General features: G+C 38.0%; 1 protein-coding gene across 2 annotated transcripts; it reads left to right on the forward strand.

Annotated features, from left to right (window-relative positions):
• Positions 1–647: 647 nt before the first annotated feature.
• On the forward strand, positions 648–24,244 carry ptprna (protein tyrosine phosphatase receptor type Na). Of its 2 annotated transcripts, XM_052565823.1 has the most exons (23): positions 649–1,050; positions 3,894–3,944; positions 6,395–6,505; positions 7,591–7,684; positions 8,572–8,725; positions 8,803–9,112; positions 9,574–9,699; positions 9,927–9,958; positions 10,217–10,461; positions 11,188–11,274; positions 11,366–11,445; positions 11,553–11,617; positions 18,177–18,386; positions 19,390–19,602; positions 19,966–20,113; positions 20,719–20,792; positions 20,953–21,030; positions 21,222–21,341; positions 21,431–21,597; positions 23,046–23,099; positions 23,209–23,273; positions 23,352–23,425; positions 23,508–24,244. In XM_052565823.1, the coding sequence occupies exons 1-23, from the start codon at positions 975–977 to the stop codon at positions 23,577–23,579; spliced, it is 2,706 nt and encodes a 901-aa protein (XP_052421783.1). In that variant the 5' UTR covers positions 649–974; the 3' UTR covers positions 23,580–24,244. The 2 variants fall into 2 exon arrangements, with proteins under 2 accessions (XP_052421784.1, XP_052421783.1); XM_052565824.1 differs by lacking the exon at positions 3,894–3,944 and having other exon boundaries at positions 648–1,050.
• Positions 24,245–25,731: the final 1,487 nt, after the last annotated feature.

Raw genomic sequence — 25,731 nt, forward strand, 5'->3', positions numbered from 1 at the left:
GTATATGAGAAAAATACTGCACTGACAATACCCGGACAGTTGGTGGCACCACAGCTCAGCTTAACCGGTGCATCTCCATGTCAGAATGACGTGTTTTGTTGTTACTTTACTATCTCAATTGGCGCTAGATAATGGTGATGTAAACATGATGTACATTACATTGGTTTCTTATACCACAAATGAAAGCAACAGAAACGGTGCCAAATTGGCTCTACATCAATTGTGATATTAGTTTGTTTTCATTGTAAAATATTCACTCGGTCTACTTGCTCTACACCTGCATAAAATTATTGCTATTTGAGACCAGCCCTTACGAAATTTAACAATGGTTTTGTAAAAAAAGAAGAAGAAGAAAAAAAAGGTTAATTTCATAAGGGGTTTATTGCATATGAACACAAAAACACGTTTCCTTAAGATGTGTGGCTAACAATCAGCATTTGTCATTGAACATGAATTTGCCTGGGATTCACTTGATATCAGTTCTTTCCTCAGTGAAATGTTATGTTTCACCTCAGTCTCTTCGTAGGAGGAGGAAAACTATAACCGCATCTTCTGCAGTCAGTGTTATAACTAACAGACAGTCACACATCCTGCCCACTCTTTCATTTCATATGTGAACCAGGACTCCGATGTATAGGGCTCTAGCTCCCTTCCTTCATTTTGCACGCAAGACTCTTCACAAACCTCCTGGTCTCTCTATGACGTAATTGCGGGTCCCCGCCACATCGATGAAGGAAGATCGTGATTCCGGCTCCAGATCCGCACCAGAAATTCAGTGCATTCGTTAATGTCTCTGTATGTTTATTCTTGCTTAAAACGAAAGCCCACAGTTAATTTCTCTTACCTGACGCGTCAATCACCAGTGCTACGAGCGTTAAGCACAAGCCTGCGGCACCGACAGACAAAATGTGGATTTAATCTAGACGGAGGGCGATAAAACAACGCGTGCCGATTCAATCCCGTGGATAGTTAATATGATGCATCCACGAGTATGGAGAGCCCTGCTTTTGATGTCCGTATTCTGCCAGCTTGGGATGGCAGGCAAATACGGTAGGTTTTAGCATCGCTAGAAAATAAAGTATTTGAGAAATATAATGAAAATCGATTTGAAAGAATGTCAGTTTTCGTTGTGCACGGACGTGCATTGGTGTGGTTGTTTAGGCCTATGACAATTACAATGTGGCCACATTTATTTATATTCTTTACAACAAATAATTCTACTCGTGGGCAATTTGGTGTATTTTGTGACATGTGGGATCATGTTACAGATATACGTGCCATTATTTTAAAACCACTTTTTGAGAATATTAGTGTTTGTTTCTTATTGACACTGTGAACACATCGCACCGTAAACATGCATCACAAGTATTGTATACGTAATTTAAGTGCTTCCAGTTTTATCATGCAACTGGTGGGAAAGGACAGTATGGAAACGAAGAGTCGTCCGGTAAAGAGCATCATTTCAGCACCATGGAGAGGGTCAATTTTCATATTTGTTTATTTTGAAAGCAACTATCCACTTTATGTTTTGTTGTATATCATTCAATATACACTATCATCCTCTATGCAAGCATTAAAAGGTTAACAGAAATACTCTTTACGCTCCATCCCTGCTCTGACCAATAGAAATCACTCTTCTCTGTATCCTTGGCGACACGTCGGCGACATTGGAGGAGTGGCCCATTTGTAAATATTTCTCCTACGTCTTACACATTAATTTAAATGTTCAATAGTCTCTTGATTGCACTCTCAGTTTATTTAATGGACGACAGTTTCAGTGAGATGTTGAAAAAACGTTGGGATGTTGGGTTTTTATTTTTTGTTATTTTTTCTGGACAGCCTGGTTAAGGCTGCTCTAAACCGGCTCAGATGCTGATTTTAGTTTTGTGTAAATAAAAAGCAGCGCCATGAAAGCATCTATACATCTTAATTATTTACATTTGTAATATTTCTGGACTTTTTGCTAGAGTTTTGTCTCATTCATTGTAATATTTATTCTCATTCCATCTGAGGGCAAATGTTGATTTAGTTATTGACAAACAGGGTCTTTGTTAGAGTAAAAGTTATTGCTGCTTTAGCCTGATACAAATTTACACTGACAACTTGATTGGATTATTTTTTGCAAACATATTGCTTATTATCTTAACATATTAAATAATAAGTATTTCAGTTTGAGTTTAGATTTGCACCTGTTTGTCTGAGACTAAACTGTGGCAATGGCTGGTGTTTACAAGAATCCAGTGTGCTTTTAATCATTAATCCAGCATGAGTCAAACTCTGCCATGGTGATTTTCACTGATGTGATAAGTCATCAGTGGAAAGTGGAAATGAGAGGTTAACACCACATTCTGTTCCATTTCTAAATCAGCAGTTCACAAGTTCCTAGTACAGAATAACTGTGAATAATGAACAGGCTTTACACTTCCCATTTTTGTCAACGTAAACTGTAGTGTGTTTCAAAAATAGCTGTTGGTCAGACCTGTGTTTAGTAACCTTCACTCTTCAATATAATTCATAGTCATTCGATATTTTGTATTCTTTTCTTTTCTTTTATTTATTCATTATTTTAACAAATGGTACAGCTTTTCACACTTGAAATAGATCAACATGGATCATTCAGAATCCCGGGTAAACGGAATCACATTTTATAGCCCATCTAGCTATAAAAGTAAAAGCTCGTCTAATCAGCTTAAATTGGATGCTTTCAATAAAAGGTAAAACATATTAGGAATACTTGTAACTTTACTTTTTGCAAACATTCTTTGTCCTTTGTATAGTTTGGTAAGTCCTTGAATTTTGATTTCAATGGAATCTGAATTTCTTTTTCGACACCAGTTTTCTTAAACTCCCCCTGGCTCAGCCTGCTACATTAGCCACGCCCAAAACTCTTGCTATTGGCTGTGCCAGAGGTATGAAAATACATAGGTTGACAGGCAAGTAGACATTTTATGGTCCTTTCATGGTATATAAATCAGGACCATATATATGCATACATATAGTCTACTCTAGCTACTGTAATCCTGGCCTGGGTGTTGCTCATTAATTGATGTTTCGCATGTTCCTGTTTGAACATTTGCGATTTGCGTCAGTGCGTCAATGGTAAAAATAAAACTGACTCTTTATCTAAATGGTTTTCAGTCCCCATTTGACATTTCCCCCCTCAAATGCTGAATGCAGGATAATCTGGGATTAAGTGCAGTGTGAAAAGCCCTAATCTGGTATATAATTTCATTTAGAATTATTTCACCAAAAGCCCAATCCTTTTTTTAACTGTCTAAATCTGTTTTTAGGCCACTTTATTCTCTCCAGCTTTATCAGCTTGACTCTTTATCTTTGTTTGTCCTGCTCGGTTCCCCTGAAAGCAGTGCTGTTGGCCAGCCTAGTGTTTCCCACACAGACACACAAACAGACATACACACACCCACATACACACTCGAGCATAGTAAGGTCATGCTCGCTGGCAGTTACGTTTCCTTTTTATTTGATCAGCTGTGTTCGGCACATGCCCAGAGCTTTCCTCCTCATTCTGTCCGCCCACACAGCAGTTCTGCATCTTAGGGGAAACAAGCCACTGAAATGATAGGCCATCATGGATGAATGATGATTGTCATTGATTCATCTTGATTTAGTATTGTTTTTGAGTTTGAGTTTTTAAGCTATAACTCTTGTCCCAGAGTCAGAAAGTTGGAAAGACAGATTTGACACATAGATTAGATGAATATGTCGGTGAAGGAAAGGTCACTTAGACATCTCTTGAAAACAATCTATATAATATATATGGACAAAATGGAAAAAGAAAATGCTATGAGGTTTTCAGTAGTTGTCATTTGAAATGTTTTATTATGCTCACTTGCCTTTTCCTCTTCATCTCTCTTTCTGTCCCTTGCATACAGGCTGTTTGTTTGAGAAGAGGCTGTGCTCTAGAGAGCAGTTCTGCTCTGATGGTGAGTATCACAATAGGGACGTGGTTCTGTCTTCTGTGTCCTGTCTCTTTATTTCTTGCTCTCGATGATCTAATTGTGATTTCCGGATCATCGCTTGACACTGCTGCTCTGCTACATCCTGCTAGAACAACGACGCAACAGGAGACACATGCACACGGCTAAATAATTTATACTGCAGGAACTTTCACTTCATTTCTCATTTCATATTTGTCAGCAGTAATGAAAATTGTGTTGGTATATATTGGAGGGTGGGTGTTTGTGTTATTTGTGTCAGTATTCTACATAGATGTCCACATGAAGATACAATAGGATCCAAAAACCTATAAAATCCTTATATTTTGCATTATTTTCTGAAATATATATATATATATATATATATATATATATATATATATTTCAATGACAATTTACAATAAGGTTTCATTTATTAAAATTAGTTTACATGAATTAACAATGAAAAATAAATATTAAGAATTAATTAATCCTAGATAATGTTAATCTCAGCATCTACTAATGCATTATAAATTTGAAAGGTGTATTTGTTAATATTATTTCACAGACCTGTTAAATAAAAAATGAACTAAACAAATTTCAGTTGCACAAGCTCCCCAAGTTTGTGTAAAACTTAATGTAAAACCAGTAAGATTTGAGAAAGATCCAAAGAGCATCTTGTGCTTCCTGGAAGCACACTGTCAGAATTGGCGTTATTTGAATTATCACTTGAGAATACTCAGAATATTTCTTACTTCAGAATATTTCTTTATTGTTAATCCTAAATCTTTCTGTTAATTTCCACTATTAAATATTAAAATAAACCATGTGGTCTCAGACATTTTTGAACCCAACTGTAACAATTAGAAGACATCAGTTATCAGTATTGTCTATATATTTATATGCTTGTGTATTTTTTCCTCACTGTATCGGTATGGCCCCATACTGTTTTTGTGTTTCAGTGCGGTTTCCTGAAAATTCTAAAGTGGAATCATTCACATTCCATCTGCTATTTTGTATTCATCTCAAGGATTTACCTGTGTTCTTATTACCACAGCCATGAACCACTAGTATTCTGTCACCTGCTCTTCTCTCTCACCGTCAAGTCCCTCCCACCTCTGCTCCATGTCCCCTTGGTAACGGTGACATCATCAAGCCCGTGGAAGCTGGGTGTACGCCCCCACAATCACTGATGACTCACTACCCGGTGCTTACGCACAGACTCACGTCTTTGCCGTGCATCCAAACACACTCATACGCACATATATACCCACACGGAGACCTGCGAATTCAAAAGAGGTCACACAAATATGAGGCGCTCTTTGAAATGCATTTCAGGGTCTTGGGTTGCTGTACATAGTTAAGGCTTCCGTTTCCCAGTGTCATAAAATGATGGAACAAAGGTGTATAAATAAGCTGTTTTTCATGTTTATCATTCTGAATTTATACATCACAATTCAGACCTTTTTTTCCACTGAATTCTGACTTAAATTATCGCAATTCTTACAATAGTGAATTATGAGATAAAATGTCACAATTACCTTTTTATTTTATTTTTATCCCATGGGGCAAACAAGCTTCAATAAGACATAATAAACCTCAGACAAGTCAAGTGTTTAAATAAATGAGATTCCAAAAGCCTTGACTTTATCCCTCGTTCTTCCTAAAATAGATTCTAACAAACAATTATTATTTTTTTTATGCATGTAGCTTATATGTATTTAGATGTCTGTCTATGCTTAGCCAATGTATAGTCAGCCATAAAACAAAATAAAATGCAGCAACCACTGAAAAAGTTATTTTACGAATATTCATGTATGTATTATGAGAGGCAGAATATAATTTTGTGTCGTGTGTATGTACGTCTTTCTTTTGCTGAAGTGATGGTGTGACATCAGTTTCTCCTGGGTCACTTCTATTGCGATGTAATGATGTACTGTGTATTTACATGCCCAAGGGAAACTGATCCATCTCCCCCATTGTGCTCTCACATCTCCATCTGTACTATAAATAGCTGTGAGTCATGTTCATGGACAGACCTGCTCTGAGATATAGAAAATGGCCGGGTTCTAGGGATCAAGGGCTTTTTTTAAACCACACAACTGGAGGTTTAGTCAGGGATGAGTCAGTGGTATATGTGTTTGATGAGAGTGTATGTGTGGGGTGGGTTGAATATGTTATGGGTGCTTATTAGTCAAGAAAACTGGCTCATTTTTCACTTCTGGGTTATTTTGTCTGTGACATTTGAATGTGCTCATAGTCATGCTGTATTTATGTATGAGTGTTTAAGATGTTGTTTCATATTTAATTATTTTGAAGTTGTTTATACTGACATTAGTACATAATGTTCAAAAGACTTTTCTATTTTTTTTTTTTTTTGCATCATTTACACAGAATATTATTATGAAAACAGGTTTCCTTTATAGATTTTCTCCTCCGTGTGTTTGTATGTGTTACAGACAAGCTCTTTGGACAGTGCCGGAGCTCCAGACATGACCAGGTTCAGTACCAGGTCTCTGTTCCTGTTCTTCAGAGACTGCAGGAAGTGCTCAAAGAGTTGATGCTTCAGGGTAAACACACACACACACACACACACACACACACACACACACACACACACACACACACACACACACAAACACACACACACGGTGTCATGGTGGCGACTTCAAAAATTGCCTTTTGTTGTTTTTGTACTGGGCTAATAATATTTTTTAGCCCCTACTTTAAACATAAACACAGATTTATTAAGACATTGTTTATTATGTTTTTATAAGCTGTTTTCCTTTCTACCACATAATGTTTATGATTTCTAATTTTTAGGCTCACACACATTTACAGCGGTAATGCTATTATTTTTGTTTTTTTATTTTTTGAAAATATGAAAATGCAAATATGATTACAAATCAATGAATAATATTAGTTAAACATGAGCACCAAACATAGCCAGTGTTTTCCTAGAGCTCTAAAGCCAAGCATGAATGACATTTACTTTCACAGCTGACATCCTGCGACAGTGAATAGCTGACAGCTTTGTTACTCCATGCCTTTTAACTTCCTGTTACTCGTATGCACTGGCTAGAGCAAACATTCAAACGTAAATGTGCAAAAATGTATTTAAACTATTTGCTAACAACATACATTTTGTTTGTTAATTTATTACATTTTACTGATATAAAATAAAGTGAATAAAACAAAAATGGTATAATGAAAAAGAAAAGCTTTTTTTTGTCTATTGGGATATATTGCATTACATTACACTCATTTTATGTTGGTACTGACAACAAAACGTCCCACGTTTTTAATATTTAACACTTCATTTATTTTCTGAATCATAATACCAGTTTTTGGAATAGAAGTACTTTCATCTGCTGCTGTATCTAATGGAGTGTGCAAGGTGTATCAGAAGTATAATATAGTATAATACCAAATGAAGTAATGAAGAAATAGATTATCCATTAGGATTAGGAGAGACTAAAGGCAAACAAACAAAGCTCCGCAGATAGGATTGAGTATATCAGGTTTCATAGCAAAAAAGACTCTGGCGAGGCATGTGCTGTGTACAGTGTAAGTACTATTGTACATATTAAGTACTGCTTTACATACCTGCTCACATTGTTTGTGCTGATTTGTGTATTTGTGTGCCTGTGAACAGGATTCTCTTGGCAGGATGAAATCACCCAGCACATCATTGCAAAGGAGCTGAGCCGTATTCCTCACACACGCACACAAAAGGTCCAGACTGCACAGTGAGTACCAGGAACAAACAATGATGTTAGTTTAAAGGAATAGTATAATTTAATCACCCTGATGTTGTTGCACCTGTATGACTTCATTTCCTTAGTGGAATACATTTTTCTCCTGGCTCATTTTCTCTGTGCATTTACAGTTAATGGATTATGGAGCTGAAAAGTGCACTATATTTAAAGTTTGTTGAATTTAAATAATAGTTTTGTGAATTGTAATGGATTATTGAGTCAAGTTGAACCTGAGGACCTGATCAGATACTTTGATCAGTTTATTTGGAAAATAATTAAATCACCACTTCCCTCATGAAATTTCAAAGTAGGGTTAGCATGGCTGTCAAGATTTAGATTTTTTTTTTTGTTATTATTATTTTGTCTTTTACCAGAAAGACAGATTTTTTTGCCCATTTGAATAGGAAAATAGTCGCTTGACAGAAAGTGAAGTGATAGAGAGTCAGAAAGTACCACAAACTAGGACTCAAACTCAAGTATGTCAGCTCCATCGGAAATATCAAGATTTTCATTGCACACTGACTTACTAATGAAGCTTCTTGTGTTTCTCACACAAAGCTACTTCATGGCTTTAGAAGACTTCTTAGATGATGTTCTACTTATGTAAAAGACTATAATACTTTCATGGTGCTTGAACGATCTATTAACACGAATGAAAAAAGCGTTCTTCAGAATTTCTCCTTTTGTGCTACACAAGAAAAATGAAAGTCAAACAGGTCTGACAGGAACATGAGGATGAAAAAGTAATTTTTTATTTTTCAACCATTCTTTGAGTGTGTTATTATTACTGCTGGAAAACTTGATTTCAGAGGTCTCTCAGACCTCAGATGTTTGATCTCTTGTATTAGATGTAATGTATCTGACTGAATTTTTCTTAGGCCGCCACAGCCTGCAGCTAAGAAGGTCTATTCCAGCTCTAACTCTGAACCTGGTCCAGCTCAGAGCTACATGGATTACATGATCCTAGACCCCCACCAGTCCTCCTCGCTCCGGATGCAAGCCCTACCAGTGGACCCATACTCATACCTACAAGTAAGATTCTTTTTTTTTAAGTAACATAGAAAACCAAACACAGATTTATCTTATATTTTTAATTTGTTCCCTGACAGGAGGACATGACCCATTCTCTCCATCCTCACACCAGCATGGGATACCAGCGACCCCCCTCTCGAGCTGGAGCCCAGCAAAGAGACAGAGACCGTCAGCTCCTGCAAGAAGCAGTCTCTCTCTACCTCTCCTCCTCACAACCCTCTTTCCGCCACAGGGGGGCAGCAGCCCTCCCTGCCGCCCCATATTATGAAGATCTAGATTTCCCTTTGGAATATGGAGAGGACTACACCCTACAGGAACAGCCCAGCTCAGCCCAGCGCAACAACAAGAAAGTTCCTCAAGACTACAGCTCTCTTTCTGGACTTGATGGTGAGTATCCCTTTTTGGGATGCTTCAAATGTTATGCCCCAGGGGATGTCATAGTAAACAATTCACTATTAAAGTCTGCATGTTTTCCAATTTGCTTTAGTTTTGAATGGATTCAAATGATATTATAGAGCTGTTTATTATATCTTGCTTAAACAGATGTGTTTTAAACTTGTTTGTTCTCATATTTAGAGAGCAGGTATAATAAGATGCATTTTTTTGGTGCAAAACTAGGATTTCTGTTCCTAAAACAGTTTAACTTTGGGTGCAGGCAACACCAAGGTCATGTTTTAAATCTCAGAAAAAGTGTAAACTTATCAAATGAATCTAATGTAAGTTGCTTTGGATATATAAATGTATATGTAGCATTTTATGAAGTGTGAATATGAATTTTTTTCCAGTTGGTACTGATGGTGCATGCTGATGTTTCCATTTCATCCAGCATGTTAATATTTGTGTTATAGATGATACACTGGCACAGCTGGCCACCCTGTTAAAGAGTTTTGGGGTGGACCCACGAGACCTGAGCCCTCAGCAGATAAAAAGACTTACTTTAGTGTTACAGCTGCTACAAAACATGGAGAACGCAGGTATAGAGTGACATCAGAACACACACAAATGTATTTATGTCATGCATTCAGACATACGCATTGTCACATTGCTTGAATCATATAGGATGAAGTCACTGCACCTAGTCTTATTGTCATGGGCATTATAAATTTTATCAACAGGCTTAGGTCTTATGCATTCATGTCATTAAAATTGTTTGTGGGACAAAAGCACTGTGTGATTTTTTTCTTATCTTTGTGTTCCTCAGATCAATCCCCAGGGACAGTCACGGTAAAAGAGGTAAATGCAGATTTGTAGTCCAAGAAAAGGTATAACTTTCACCAGGATTTTTGCTTTTTAAACATTGCTTTTAATGCATTGCTGAATGAGTCATCTGATTATAAAAAAAACTGGCACTTATCAGAAAGCATAAAAAGAAGTAAAAATAATTAATGAATTAGCTTTATAATGCATTTTCAGGTAAAAAAAAAAATGCTGATTTATTTGCATTATGTTTTTTTTTTCTTTACACACAACGCTTTGTGTTTTCCTCAACAGACAATTGTAGAAGGTAGTGATAAAGTGAAAGAAAAAGGTGCGAAACCCCCCTTACCTGTTTCAGCTCTGACCTCCACCCCAATACACCATCGGGCCCCTACTCAGCCCCCATCCACACCAGCTCCTGCCACTGTGGGGCCCACCCTGCCAGCCAAAGACCCGGATTTAAAAGAGAAAACCTCCAACATCTTGAAAACTGGGACAAACACCAGAGAGGAATATGGCTACATTGTCACTAACCAGAGGTAGGGACTCCTAAAACTTTTCAAGGTTTTAATGTTGTACAGTTCATTCACCTGAAATTTACTATGTTGAAGTTATAGATGGCAGATGCCTGATCATTTTAGACACAGTCATCCATGCTCAAGTTTTTACAAAAAACACAATTTTCGTAGTATTTCTTATTTTTTTTTTATTTATTTTTTTTAAGTAAATAGACAGATTTAATTTTCTGCTTTAAAAATGAATGAATGTAATGGGGAAAAATTATGAGTATTTGTATTGCACTGTATTCCCATTGTTATGGAAGACATGAAAATAGCTTGGAAGTGTCATTAAAAAGTCATAAAAAAATTTGTAGTTAATAAACATTTTCTTGTTTTATGCATATTTAGAAAATATTTCATCAGCAAATTGCTATACAATTATTCATTTCAGTTAAAATACTGGAAACTTCAAGAAAAAGTCTTGAACAGTATGAATAAAAATGTATGACAAGGTTTATCAGAGAAATATTAAATGTGACTAGATGAGATCTAATCTACATACCAGGTAAATTTTTCTGTATCTTTTTAAATAGTTGCTCCAATTTATGCAACCCTTTTTCAACCCCAGAATTTAAAAGGGTTTTCTGATAATTTCCTGATGCATTTGTGTTAATATAGCCGGATGTTCCTCGAAATGAATTTAATTAATTTGTGCTGAATGCTCATAATAAAACAAATGGATTTCTTCTTGTGTTTTCCCTCCAGTCCTTTAAGTCTTTATGATGGGGTGAAACTCTTAGAGACCCTGGCCGAGAGAATCCATCTCTCCACGAGCAGTTTCATCAACATTAGGTAAAGTGTGTGCGTGTGTGAGACAGTTAGATTAGTGAATGCAGGGTGAGAATAAAAGAAAACACGATCTCTCGGCCGTTTGTCTCTGCAGCGTGGTGGGCTCGGCCCTGACGTTCAGGGTACGACAGAACTCTCTTAATCTCAGCGCGGAGGATGTGGCCAGTAAAGCCGGTGAGTGACAAGCCTTCTCGTTTGGACTGGAATGAAAAAAAAAAAATGCGCGGGCACTTATTGATTCACTCACACATTCACCAACATTTATTGTCTTTGTATTGCAGTAGCTGAGAAGAATTTCCTCGAGGGAGAGACAGGACTGAAAATCATCCAGACTGGGGTAGGAGAGGTACGCCTATCCCTTTTTTTATGTCTTCCAACCGCAAACCGTGAAACCCACACGCTCACTGTGATCAGCAGGTCTATAGATTAGCGATTATGGGAACCGGTTGGTATAATGAGCCACTCTCTCTTGTCAGTCAGCAACAGAATTGGCCACACAGGTCACTATTCTCTGCGTAACCACCCTCATCAACCAAACAGGGAACGTTCTCATTGAAATTCATAGATTCTACAGTTTTGTCCATCTATTATGTACAGATCACGTACTGAGATATAACTCTGGGTTTTCATGAATCACTCTGGCGTTTAATACTGAACTGAACAAGGAGGGCATTTGAAACGAACTGTTTTAGAAATCGTCACCGTTCATCTCATCTCGAACTGTCCCCACTGTACCAATCCCCCGTCTCCAATCCTCCTGCGTTTTTTCCCGCTGTGCCTCATTTCTCTCCCTCACTCATTCTTTCTCTTCTTGTCCCATGCCATTCTCCCCTCTGCCATTCTTCTGGCCGTTCTCTTTTTGTTACCTCTGCCTGTGACCCCTCCCCATCCCTTTCTCCCTCGCTCCCCCACTTTCTTGGGTGGCTTTTGTGCTCGGCGCATATTGAGGCGTTCTGCTCTCCCTCGCTCGCTCCCCTTTCACTTTGTACAGCTGTTGCAGGCCCTTGAATGCAGAATAATGTCTTTTGTTGCATCCGGCTGCTCATATTTTTAATTATTCTTTCTTGTTCTATTGTGGGCTGTGACACTTTCTTTGCTGTGAAGTGCACAGCGTATGAGCGAGCGAGCGAGTGTGCGTGCGCTCTCCCTGTCCTTTATCTTATAATTTTCTCTCTCTGCCTCAGTAATGAGACCTGCCTGCACCTGACTGTTTTTTGTCCGCCTTTTATGGGGATAAATGCTTTTCTGCTTTGGCTGTTTTGTCTCTCTGTGCTTCTTTCTCTCTCTGTGAGTCTCTTTCTTTACTTCTTTAATGAATTAAGGTTTTTACAGCCCACAGTGACATACATAGCAATGCCCTTTCAGAATTCCCGCCGAGATTGCACTGAAATCTTATTAAAGGAGTAATTCACCCCAAAATTTAAATTTGGTTTACTCACCCTAAGATATTTTGAAGAATGTTGGTGACCAAATGGTTGCTGGTCCCCATTGGCTTCCATAGTATTTTTTCCATACAATGGAAGTCAGTGGGGACCAGCAGCTGTTTTCTTTTGTGTTCAACAGAAGAAAGAAATGTATACAGTTTTGAGGAAATGATGACTGAATTTTCATTTTGGCATGAACTATTACTTTAATGTACCCTAGGGTTTATATATTTATTGGATGACACATCCTGAAAATCCTTTTCAGCTTAAAATATAATATATCCAGTTTAAAGCATTTTTATCAGACATGTCAATTTAAACACTTGTTATTCCATAAATCTTGGGCAGGGACCATTACCCGTATTGTCCCCAACTTGTGCGATCTCATATATCTTCTGTTGTACGGTTATTCCAGATGTGAAGGCTCAGTGTTTGTGTCCCTGCCAAACCATATTACTTACAAACCCCTTTTTGGGCCCATGGCACTTTTCTTACACCCCATTCGTTGTACCCCCTCCTGCTCCTGTTGCTTTTGGCCCATTTTTCCCCTCCCCTCTCTCTCTCTCTCTCTCTCTCTCTCTCACACACGGACGACCTATCCAGGGCATCAATACCACCCCCTACCCCACCATTTCACCATCAGAAACATGTGGAGCTGTCTCTAAGGCAACAACGTTTGATGTGACAAGTGGCAGAATTGGTTGAATGGGGCTGAGAGGCAGCGAGGCCTTCATACGAGTCGGACACAGCTCTCGGGGAGTCACATTCTCTCTTTCCCCTCCCTTTTCTTGTCCTTCCCATTTATTTTCATTCATTTACCTTTTCGCTCCGGCACTACACGTATGCCACTCTATCCCACCGTTTTGGTTTCTCTGCTCTGAAACGTTAAGGGCTACTTTGAAGCGCTTGTTTGATGCTTTTCTTAAGTTGTCTGACCGGAGATGTTTGGACTGTTTGGAGGCTTGAAAATGTGAGATTGAAGACGGTCCTGCTCATGATGTTGTGGCGCGTGTGAGGTAAAGAGGTCTGAGCGTCCGGAGAGCACACGGGATGTGTGCCGGTGAGTTCTGTTTCGTACTAGATCTACTGATTCTGTAGGCCTTTATGTAGGATGGATTTATTTATTTAGGTGTTTTTCTGATGGTTGTGCTTGACATCATGATATATTTTCCTTATGAATAATGGAATAGACATAAGCTACTCATTGCTTTAATAGTCTACCAACATACTGATGCAATTAATCATGCATCCTGTTTGTTCAGATTTAATTTAGTGAACGTGTGTGTGTGTGGGTGGGTGTGTGTATATTTTGTATATTTTTTTCAAAATATATTCCTATTCACATGTAGAAGTTGTTAAAGAAGGTAGAAACTATTGCATTCAAAAATGATCACAGCTCCAAAAAAAAATGTTTTTTTTGTTTTCTTCTTTTTGCACACTCATACACTTGAATTGTAATTTCAGTTAACAACTGTGACAGTTGTGGATAAAGCTGTATTTTATATGGAAATCTGAAATATATATTGTAGGCTTTATCAGTTCTATAAATATGTTCTGAAACAAATATACCATAACAATTCAAACTTCTACATTATAGATACTACAGAACACTAAACTACTATAAATAAATATTTCTCTCTCACCAGTTTCAAAATAAATGGTCTAAATACATTATGATTATTATCAACTGAATTGTCTTCATATGTAAGCTAACTCTAAACTTTTTGATGCAAATATTTATTCAAAAACCTAAGATATTTGTATGTTATTATTTTTCTTTTGCATCTGAACCATGTTAACATATCTTACCTTAATAACACAACTAATATATAGATAATCTTTAAATGTGTCTTTGGTAATATTTAATTGAATATTTGACTACAAATTATAACTAAAATACCATTTACCCACATGCATTTGATCTCAGTTCATATCTTCAGCTTGGCATACACATAAATGCGTGTGTGGTGCATGCGCAGTGCCATGTGCTGCATGCGTAAGGCATATGTGCGCTTAATGAAATATTTTGGTTAAACTCTGTTTTTAAGAATTGTGTGCTATCTTGAATAGTGATGTCAGGTGGACCGGTTGCTGTGGTAACAGGGCAGAGCAGACTGGATGAGTGAGATGATGTAATCCGTTTCTAGTCATTGCAGGTGCACCTAAGTTCATTCTATTTCTCTTGGTTTTGTGTACTAATTAGATATATTGAGTAGGTCGTAAAAAAGTTATATTGTCTTAAACCATTCATTAAAGTGACTGGAATTGAGTGGATGTTAATTTTCCATGTTACCTTGAATTGCATTTTATTGCATTCATTTAACAGAGTTAGATAATTTTCTTTTAATCATTTTCGAGTTTCCATTTAGATTGAACGGTTATTTCAAATATTATTCATAAAAAAAAAAAAACAGCCAGTGGGAATGTACTGAAAGATGCAAGAGGAAGAAAAATCATCCATTATAAACAACTCTCTGAAGGTTTTTTTTTTTTTTCTTAGAGGAAACTTAATGAAAACCGCACACCTTCTGCTGTGCAATATAAAGGCAGCGAGACGACGGCGGTGCTGTGAATTCTGACGAGTCATAGTCTGAACGCCTCTATCAGATAACAGCAGAGCCCTGCTGAATTGAGAAATCAATTCACAGCGAGCGAATTGAGCAGAAGATACATAATGGGACAGACAGCCTGATGAAATCTTAGATCACTGAGACCCTCGGAGATGGTCGGTGCTCCATGTCTGACTCGGACGTGTTCGGCTGTGTCTGAATCATCTATTGTAATCATCTATTGAGTGCGAAGCTCTTGGTGATCTCTGCCCTTGGGATCTTCCAAAACAAACAAGTGCACACACAGCCATACGTGTGTGTTTGTGTGTGCGTATATCTCCTTTTTTTGTGGCTGAGGTCAAAGGGCTCGGGGGTCATGGGGAACGGCAGAGGGGTCCTGGGACGCTGAATCTGATTTTCCCGCTTCTTGAGGAACAGATGTTTGAATTATGCTTCCTCGGCCAACAGCTTATTGTGATTCAAATGCACATTAGTATTCCTAGCGATTGGTTGAGCATGTGCTGAACTGAGCGTTATGTCGTGAGGTTATTCCTCACGTATCACCCGTTTTTTTTATCCCTCCTGTGCAGAGTTTTACTCTCGTTCCCTGTAACCATGCTTTCTCTTCTTGCGATCGGTTGCCTTCTCTCCCGCTTTCTCTCTGCGTCCTCATTTCTCCGCCTGCCCCTCTCAGACCTTGGGGGGCCTTTGTCCTCTTGTCCTAAACCAGCTCATTTTTTCTGCCTGCTCCCGTGCTCCATTCTAAAAGCCTGTCAGTCTTCCTTTCGGGGCCTCTCTGGAGTAGCAGGTGAGGCGCCCCGCACCCTTTATCTCTCCTCCCCCATTGTCCTTCCGTCCAGTCGTGCACCCTTGCTTCAACGCCGCCGCCTTCTCCCTCCCTCCTTCTACCTCCTTCAATCTCTCCTGCGGAACATTCTTCTAGCTTTTCGGGAGAAAAGGCCGAATTTGAGTGGGAACAAGAGGGACAGAATGAAACGTGTGAGGGATGAAGAAGGAGAAAGAGAGGGAGAGTGGGTGTGAGGAGGACAGGGAGCGAGGGGGAAAATGGTTGATGAATTTCGAGAAAGGACCGAAAAGAAGGGAAAGCGTCCTGACCTCTTTGTGGTCAGACTTAAGAGCTCTTTCACTCAGTCTTTTTCTTCTGCTAGCTCAGCTCTAACAGCTGCCTGTGAGCTGCAGAGTGGTGCTGAGGTGTCAGCCTAAAGGTCTGTTCCACTTTCAGAAAAAAAGAGCGGGTGCCCGAGCGAAAATTATAGGCAGTGTTAGAATAGGTTGTTAAAACTTGTTGCATTCGTTGCTGTTTTATTTCACTTGGTGAGATTTATTTTTAGTTTACAACTTTGACAATTAGTCTTTTGTATATGCTGGTGAAAAAGTAAATATCAATGTATGAAAAGTTCCATTATTTAATTTTCTAAAGATTGTGTCCAGATATATTCAGGCAATTTGCGGTGGCAAAATAATTTAATTAATATCATTAAAATAATAATAAATATTGAGGATTGTACACCAAATTAAATAATTCTTTAATTAGGTTTGGTTGATGTGAGAGCAATATAGTTTAACTGAAATCATCGAAATATTATTAAATATTGAGCATTTTGCACTAAATTAATTAAAACAATTCTTTGATTTTGTAGATATCAGAGGCATTCAATGTAACTGAATGCAGGAGTTAAAATAATTTATTTGAAATAAAAAAGTTCTGCTGTTTTTGTCATAATTACCTATACTTTTTTTTTTTTTTTTTTCAGATTTGTTTTTTTCATGCCAAATATAAATTGATATTCTGGACGAAAGTAACATTAACTCTGGTTATTAATAAAAAAAAAAAATTGACATAAATATAAAATAAAGGATAACTAGGTAATCAGACAATGGCACCTAAATATACATTATTTATTTTGATTATTATTGCATGATGTTGTATTGTATTGATTATTGATTTAAGTATTTTTAATTATCTCGCAGTGCTACAGAAGCTGTAGTTTATTTTATATTATAATAAACTACAGTTTCTGTAGGACTTCAAGATAAGTATACATATATATGTGTGTGTGTGTGTGTGTTTATGTAATACAGAGTCACATTTATGTTAGTACAGAGGATGTTCTTTTCTATAATAGGAGAATAATAGGAATTAAAATATTCATTAAAACATTATCCTTTAACACCCAAAGATTAGAAAGACTAGATTAGAATGCAGGTGGATAAAACAGATGCCAGTGGCTGTAAGTTTTAGGTCCTAAGGTGGTTTCTGCAGATAACAGCACGTATTATTCGGTGTAATAATGCAGGCGTATTGACAGTGGCATGTTTCCTCTGCTCTCCTCTCATTTCCTTCGCTCACTGTGATGGCCATGGATTACATTGAGCATTCCGTTGTTGCCATGGTAGCGCTACGGCCTGTTCCCCCCTGCTGAGGCTCCCAGACACCATGGCAACACCAGCAGGCAGGGGTTGGAGACACGGGACAGCGGCCGCATGACATCAGCAGTTGCGTCCGTGCGTTGTATCATTCTCTCGATGCGCTGTAAGTGCAGAAGAGTAAGGATGGAATAAAACGAAATGAGAGTGTCCGAAAGATCCCCTCCGAGTGATTGACCCTGCATTGTGTTGGGGGGCTTCCTTAATTCCTTAATTATTCAGCGGAGCGGGTGGGTCACTGACTTCCTCTAATTATTGCAGGGTGACACGTGGCTGTGCGTGTGCGTCTGGGTTGCCAGGGTAATTAGTAGTCGATGATGACATCCGACGTGTTTACACAAACAGAGAGAGAGACAAAAGAGGGATGAGAGAGTGTAGAGAAGAAAGAGAGACCATACAAACGCTCCGCGATGAAAGCCATCTCTCAAATGTTCCCTTGATTCTTTGTATGATTTGCTGTAATTCTCTTTTTCTCTCGTTTTAGAGGAGCGAGGGGCGTGGTTTGCCCCAGGCCACACGGGTCGGGGAGGGTTCACGTGGGGTCGTCCTCACAATGGTGGCCATGGCTTGTGTGGGCACGGTGTTGTTGGTGGCCCTCGCGGTCGCCTGTCTCCGACACCACACCCGGCAGTTAGCCTCTGGAAAACTGGGTCTGGGACCAGAGGCCGGTGCGGAAACCCACTTTGATTACCAGGTACAATGTTAAACACACACAAATACAGAGAGAGAGAGAAAGATACAGAATGATTGAAAGATGTTTACTGTATCGCCCAAAAAGGAAAATGTAGTCAGAGGAACTAAAAGGTATATAAAAATAAAAGAAATATGGAAAATACATTTCACAGAAATAAAATGGCACATGTAATATCGTCATATAGTGCCTGAAATTTTGCATAATGAATAAAATCATATCACCATGTTTTTAGGAGCCCGAAATGCCTTTGGGGTCTTTTGAACAGTAAAAACTGTGAAATATTATTACAATTTAAAACAGCTGTTTTTATTGAAATATATTTAAGTTATTCCTGTGATGGCACACTGAATTTTCAGACATACTCCAGTCTTTAGTGTCAAATGATCCTTTAGAAATCATTCTAATATACTGGTTTGATGCTTAAGAAACATTAATTATCATTGATGTTTGAAACAGTTGTGCTGCATTTAAGATTTTATTCATTTTTTTTTTATGAAAACAGAAACATTTTCAAAAGAGCAGCATTTATGAAATCTTGGTAACATATATAGGGACCAATTCTCATTATTAACTATTTGTTCATTAGCATGCATTAATGCATTCATTAGCATTAACATACTGCCTGTTTATAAGTGCTTATAAAGCAATATTCTGCATGACCATATTCTACATCTCTAATCCTACCCAATACCTAAATTTAACAACTACCTTAATATCAATAAGCAGCAAAATAGGAGTCTATTGTGGCAAAATCATAGTTTATGGTTTGTTAATAGTGAGAATTGAACCTCAAAATAAAGCGTGACTGAAATCTTTAGTAACATAAATGTTTTGATCAGTTTAATCAGGTTGTAACTGGCATGTAATCAGCACAGCGATTGCATTTCAATTCAGTTGACATTAAGTATTGCTGTTTATTAACAGTGATGATTATGGATCTGAAAATGTCATTTGAGACATTAATGCTCAGTCAGTGATGAGCAGGTTTCTCTGCATCTCTCAGGAGCTGTGTCGCCAGCACATGGCAGCCAAGTCATCGTTCGCCCGTCCGGAGCCAGGAGGTCGACGGGGGACCGACACATCTCGAGTCAGCAGTGTGTCGTCTCAGTTCAGCGATGGACCGCAGCACAGTCCCAGCTCTCACAGCAGCACACCGTCCTGGAGCGAAGAGCCTGCACAGTCCAACATGGACATCTCCACCGGACACATGATACTGGTACACACACAAATTATAATTCAGACTTCACTTTGCTAGCAATATGCTGCATCTTTCTGTGTGCTAACAAAAGTGAGAATCATACTCTAATTAACAGGAATTATTGCATTACAATTTCTGACTGTTCAGCACATATCAGTAAATAGGTTGCAGTACCTGCTTGCACAAACCAAATTTATATTTAAACTTGTATAGAAAAAAAAAACCTTCAGCAAATTTAAGGAAAGAAGAACTATTGGAGTTTCGTGTCTTCTTGACTGTGTGCTGTGGAATCATGTCAAGTTGTGTATTAATTGCATAGAAGGAAAATAGCCATTTAATGAGCAGCCAGTGGAATGCCTCAAATCCATTTCTGTTGTTCAGGCATATATGGAGGACCATCTGAAGAATAAGGACCGCTTACAGAAAGAGTGGGAGGCTCTGTGTTCGTACCAGGCCGAGCCGAGCTCGGTCTCTGTCGCCCAGTCTGAAAGCAACATGGAGAAGAACCGCTATCCTGACTTTGTGCCCTGTAAGAGCAGTGTGTCTTAAAAAAACATTTACTTCGTTGATCTCATCCATTTACATTACAGGAAACACTTTTATTCAGCAAGGACACGTTAAATTGACTAAAAGTGAAAGTAGAGACATTTATAATGCCTAAAGATTTATATTTCAAATAATTTCTGTTCTATTGAACTTTCTATTCATCAAAGATGAATTAAAAAATATTTTATCACAGTTCCCATAGAAATGTTAAGCAGAACAACCATTTTAGTTTCTATCCTTGACAGTGATGAATATTTCCTGAAATCAGCACATCAAAATGATTTCTGAAGGATCACGTGACACGTGACAGCTTTGATATCACAGCAATAAATGACATTTTAAAACATATTTAAATACAAAACAGTTATTTTTAATTGTAATAATATTTCACAATATTACAGTTTTAACGTATTTTTGATCAAACCAATGGAGCCTTGCTGAGCTTAAATTAGAGACTTTAAAAAAAAGTAGATTACACTGGCAAGAAAGACAACATATAACTGAAAAATGCAAATATTGGCAAACCAAAATGAGTTAAACGTATACATTTCAGTTTTCGGTATGTTTAATTTAAACATTCTGTTTTAGATGACCATTCGAGAGTGAAACTAAAGGCAGAGGTCAATCCTTCCAAAGAGGACTACATAAATGCCAGCACTATAGTAAGAAGTGACCATCTTTATTCCACTATAGAACAAGGTTTTTGCTTCTAGCACTAATATGCATGCTGGATAAGTAAATGAATGTTTGTTTCTCTATAAACAAATGTACATGTGATCATGTCACAGGAACGAATCTTCATTTTACTATCTTTACCCCTAGATTGACCATGATCCACGTTTACCTGCTTATATTGCAACTCAAGGACCTTTAGCACACACTGTTGCGGATTTCTGGCAGGTGAGGTGCACACGTTGAGAGTAGTGATGCAATTTTAAGATTTAGAATTTTTAGATTTAAAATGTGAAATTCTAACTGGTTATAAATGGAATAAAAGCACAACACTAAAATGCTTTAGATTGTTAATATGCATCTCCTATATACGGTAAGTGATTCTCTGTGTACTGACAGTGTTTTGGTGCATGTGTTAGATGGTATGGGAGAACGGGTGTACAGTAATAGTGATGATGACCGCTCTAGTGGAGGATGGAGAGAAACAATGTGAACGTTACTGGCCTGATGAAGGATCATCTTTATACAACATCTATGAGGTGAGAAACATTCAGTTTCATTGCCCTCGAAGGCCATTGATGCTTTTAGTTTTTACTCTTTACTACCTGTTTGTTCTTGTATGTCTCAGGTGAACCTTGTGTCTGAACACATCTGGTGTAAAGACTTCCTGGTTCGTAGTTTCTACCTGAAGAACGTTCAGACTCAGGAGACTCGCACTCTGACCCAGTTTCATCTGCTGAGCTGGCCTGCACAAGGCATCCCTTCCTCCACACGCCCCCTGCTGGACTTCCGCAGGTACTGACACAACCCAACACCGACTCGCATTCTCATACAACTACAAACAGATCACACACACACTGCAGGTAGTAGTCGCTACTCAAAAGTTTCAGGTGCGAAAATAATTCACAACACAGTAATAGCAAAACAAATGTACTAAAAGGTAATAGTGTCCAATAGCAGCACCACAGGAGAAAATTGCAGAAAATTGGTAAAACCGGTGGGAAATGATGGATAATTAAAGAATAAAGAACATTTCCACAGAATTGATATTGAATGCAAAATGGACTGTGATTGAAACAATTTTTTGTGAGCACTCTGTTAAATTAAAGGCGCAATATCTGTATTGAAGATTTGCTGATTTGATAAAAATAGCCAAAAAACTGCTTGAAACAAATAAATGTGCTTGTTACTGTCATTGTCGTTCCAAAATATGTATGCTACATTATTCAAAAACTGCATAAACAGTGAGTAAATGTTACATTTAACTGGATGATAGTATATTTGATGTTGTTGTTAAAAACATATAAAAAGTTTCTTGATGATAGTGTAATGTAAAAAAAGGGTTTAAAAGTAATGAGTAAACATAATATTTAAAAGCATATTTAACAATATCCAAAAATTCAAAAATGACACTTTATTTTAAGGTGTCCTTGTTACGGTCTCATTATGCATTTAAGTGCTGAGTGATATGAACTGCATGTGCTTACTATGTGGTTTGGGTTTGGCTTAGGGCTACTTGAATTTAATTATGTGTCATTTATTAGATTTATTTCTAAGTATAGTACATGTAACAGTGTAACAAGGACACCTTAAAATTAAAATTTCTTGCTGATGACTGTAAGGTAAAAGGTGTTCCACATGGCTTTGACAAATGTTTAAAATGATCTTTATTTCAATGAACAAATAAACATAAAAATCAGTTTAGACACACACAGTGTCTTATCCACATCTTTTTGCAAATACTGCTTGTCTCACCCGAATATGAGGATCTGCTTCACACTTGGGATTCCCTGAATATCTGTGGATGTTTTCTTTACCTTAAAGTCCAGTCCTTCCAGCGTTCCTCTCCCTTGAATGCATTTGCACTTTGGACCTTCCCCGTTTGTGCTCGACACCATGTCCTCCTCTCCTCCTCCTCCCACCGTCACACTCTCTGTCTCTGATGGAGATCGGTAGGTCCCTGGACGTAGCGCACCTCCCAGTGTCATTTTTGTGATTTGCAGCTAGTAGTCTGGGTCCAGTTGCATAGTCACAAAAATGATCATTGGTAGGTGTGATTGCAGCAGGAGCGAGGCTTAACGGATGCTCCATCTCCTCTCTCCCCCATCCTTCCCCAACCTCACACGTCGCTCAGTTCCTCTTTGTTGACAAATTTGGACAAATTGACCATAATGCTTCTTATTACATACTTAGTTTTCAATTTTCTTTCTCTCCTCTATCCTCCTTTTCTTTTTCTTTTTTAGAAAAGTGAACAAGTGCTACAGAGGACGCTCGTGCCCAATCATTGTGCACTGCAGGTAAACGGCTACAATGAGTCTCAGGTTCACAATATGAGCGTTTTTATTTTATTTTATTACTGTTATCATTGAAAATGAATGATTTAAATTGGTTTCCTGTTTCACACAGTGAAGGAACTGGCAGAACCGGCACCTATATTCTTATTGACATGGTACTTAACCGCATGGCGAAAGGTAAGCACCTCGCTTCTCTATCTAGCCGTTTAATTTCATGCACGCGCCGCATGCTCACAGGTTATTTGTGTGTTTTAGGCGTGAAGGAGATTGACATTGCTGCAACACTGGAGCACATTCGTGACCAGAGACCAAGTATGGTACGCACCAAGGTATGTACTAAGTGCTTTCCCAGCATATGATTGTGGATGTTGAGTGAATTCATTTACACACTAATCTTGATTATTTCTTCAGGACCAGTTTGAGTTTGCCCTGACAGCTGTGGCAGAAGAGGTGAATGCCATTCTGAAAGCCCTTCCTCAGTGAGCCACATCCCACTGTGTCACTTTTACATCTTTTTCACGCACCTCACTCCCTTTCACTAATCAGAAATTAATATTGTCACTTTTTGAAAGACTATGAAAGCTTTCCAATGCTGGAAACACTTTGCAGGGGCCAAATGCTTCAGTCCTAATTGAGTTTCAGGGGGAAATGATGGTTTTAAGCATCACATTTAAAGTGTCCTAATTCTGTAAATTGACAGTATCAGGTTGTCTTTTTTATAAATATACATACGTATAATGTTTGATGTTGAAAAATGCAGATTTTGTTCTTAAAATGCTTTCTTTATCATGGCCAAAAATGCAATTCATGTATCAAATGTGGAAATGACAAAAGAAGCGACCATGTCTCATGCAGTCAAACATGAGACCATATATGCACAGTCATGTCTGAACTCAGAATTCGTTGGAATGTACCTGAAAGGCACCTGTAATATCTTAAGGGTCCTGTCCAAACTTTAACAAACATACAGTGCTTACACATCTGTAATGTCTAGTGCCGCCTTTACGTCATGTGATCACTGTTAATAATTCACTGAGAGCTCTGTTTACTCCTGTAGCAAATGTGTAGAAAATTATTAAAAAAAGAGAGAAGTATATGACTATAATTTTTAAATGTTTCTGAATTAAATGTGTATCTGTGTAGCAGCACTGCTTGTTGTGTTTGGCTTCTCTCTTTCATTATGACCATGCAACCCCCCCCCCCCCCCCCCCCCCAAAAAAAAAAACCTTGTTAAGGCCCTTCCACACCAAGCACGATAACTATAAAGATAACTAAAGATATAGTTCTAAAAATCGTTCTCAATATTAAAGAATAGCAGAGTCTACACTACAACTATAACGATAAAGGCATAGAGAAACGGTATCGTTGGAATCATTTTCAAAACAATTTTTTTCCAGCTGATGAATGATACAAACATTGACATCCAATCAGAATCCATCCTGCTATAATGAGCTCGAGAATTTAAAGGTCCCCTTCTTCGTGATCACATGTTTTAAACCAGGGCTGGCCCTGACCAATTTGCTGCCCTAGGCAAGATTTTACCTGGCGCCCCATGCATCACAGCCCATTTCACCCTGTCATTGTGTTCATGATTTAGCATATATATATATATATATACACACACACACACACACACACACACACATTACAGCAGAACTGTTTCCAACACTTATAAATCATCTATTAGAATGATTTCTAAAGGATCATGTGATAGACTGGATGTCACATGTGACACTGAAGGCTGGAGTAATGATGCTGAAAATTCAGCTTTGCATTACAGAAATAAATGATAATTTAAAGTATAATAAATTGAAAACAAATTATTTTAAATTGTAATAATATATCACAATATTAAATTTTTTCTGTATTTTTGATAAAATAAATGCAGGCTTGATGAGCAGAAGAAACTTCTTTCAAAAACATTAAAAATAGTAATGTTTCCAAACTTTTGGCCTGTACTGTATCCCCCCAAAACTACACAACTCTAGAGTAAAACATTAATAAAAAAAAGTGATAATAAAAAATGCGTCTTAAAACTGACATGATTGTACAAAATCACAGTCTGGGAACTCAGAACTCAGAACAACTGCTAACATTAAGTTTAAGGTAAAAATAACTGCCATGAAATTATAGTATCTTACTCCTATGCAATAAATTGTTATTTCACTACATCTCTTTACCTCTGTCTTTACCCTCTTCTCTTCTTTTTGGCACTGTATCTATCGCAGACTATGCTCATGTATATTGTATGATTGTCATGTAAATTCGGCCTTCCGTCACAATCAGGAAACTTTCACCGTGTCTAGAGCTGGCGCGAGCTGCCAGGCCCGTTTCTACGAGCTGTGTGTTAACCATAGACAGTAAAGGGTGTTAACAAAAGCAGTGCTGTCTACATTGGATGCGGCGTCAGGCACGCTACACAACAAATTACCAACAACTGATCGTGCGCGCGCTCTGTTTCTGACGCACTTCAAGCACTCGATGGGCGGGGGAAGATTGAAGAGCCGGACTTTTTTGCTTTATTTGGTAGTATTTCGAATTAATGGTTTTTAAATAGTAGCCTATTATAAAAAAAAAAAAAAAAATTCACTCGTTCACTCATTCTGGCGCCCATATGGATGAGTGGCGCCCTTAG

The sequence above is a fragment of the Carassius gibelio genome, chromosome B9 (assembly GCF_023724105.1).
Source record: "Carassius gibelio isolate Cgi1373 ecotype wild population from Czech Republic chromosome B9, carGib1.2-hapl.c, whole genome shotgun sequence".
Lineage (NCBI taxonomy): Eukaryota > Metazoa > Chordata > Actinopteri > Cypriniformes > Cyprinidae > Carassius > Carassius gibelio.

Coding starts and splice junctions, on each gene's coding strand:
- ptprna (XM_052565823.1), top strand. CDS start 975: ATGATGCATCCACGAGTATGGAGAGCCCTGCTTTTGATGTCCGTATTC. Junction 6,506..7,590: donor CAAAGAGTTGATGCTTCAGG/GTAAACACACAC, acceptor GCCTGTGAACAG/GATTCTCTTGGCAGGATGAA. Junction 8,726..8,802: donor ACCCATACTCATACCTACAA/GTAAGATTCTTT, acceptor GTTCCCTGACAG/GAGGACATGACCCATTCTCT.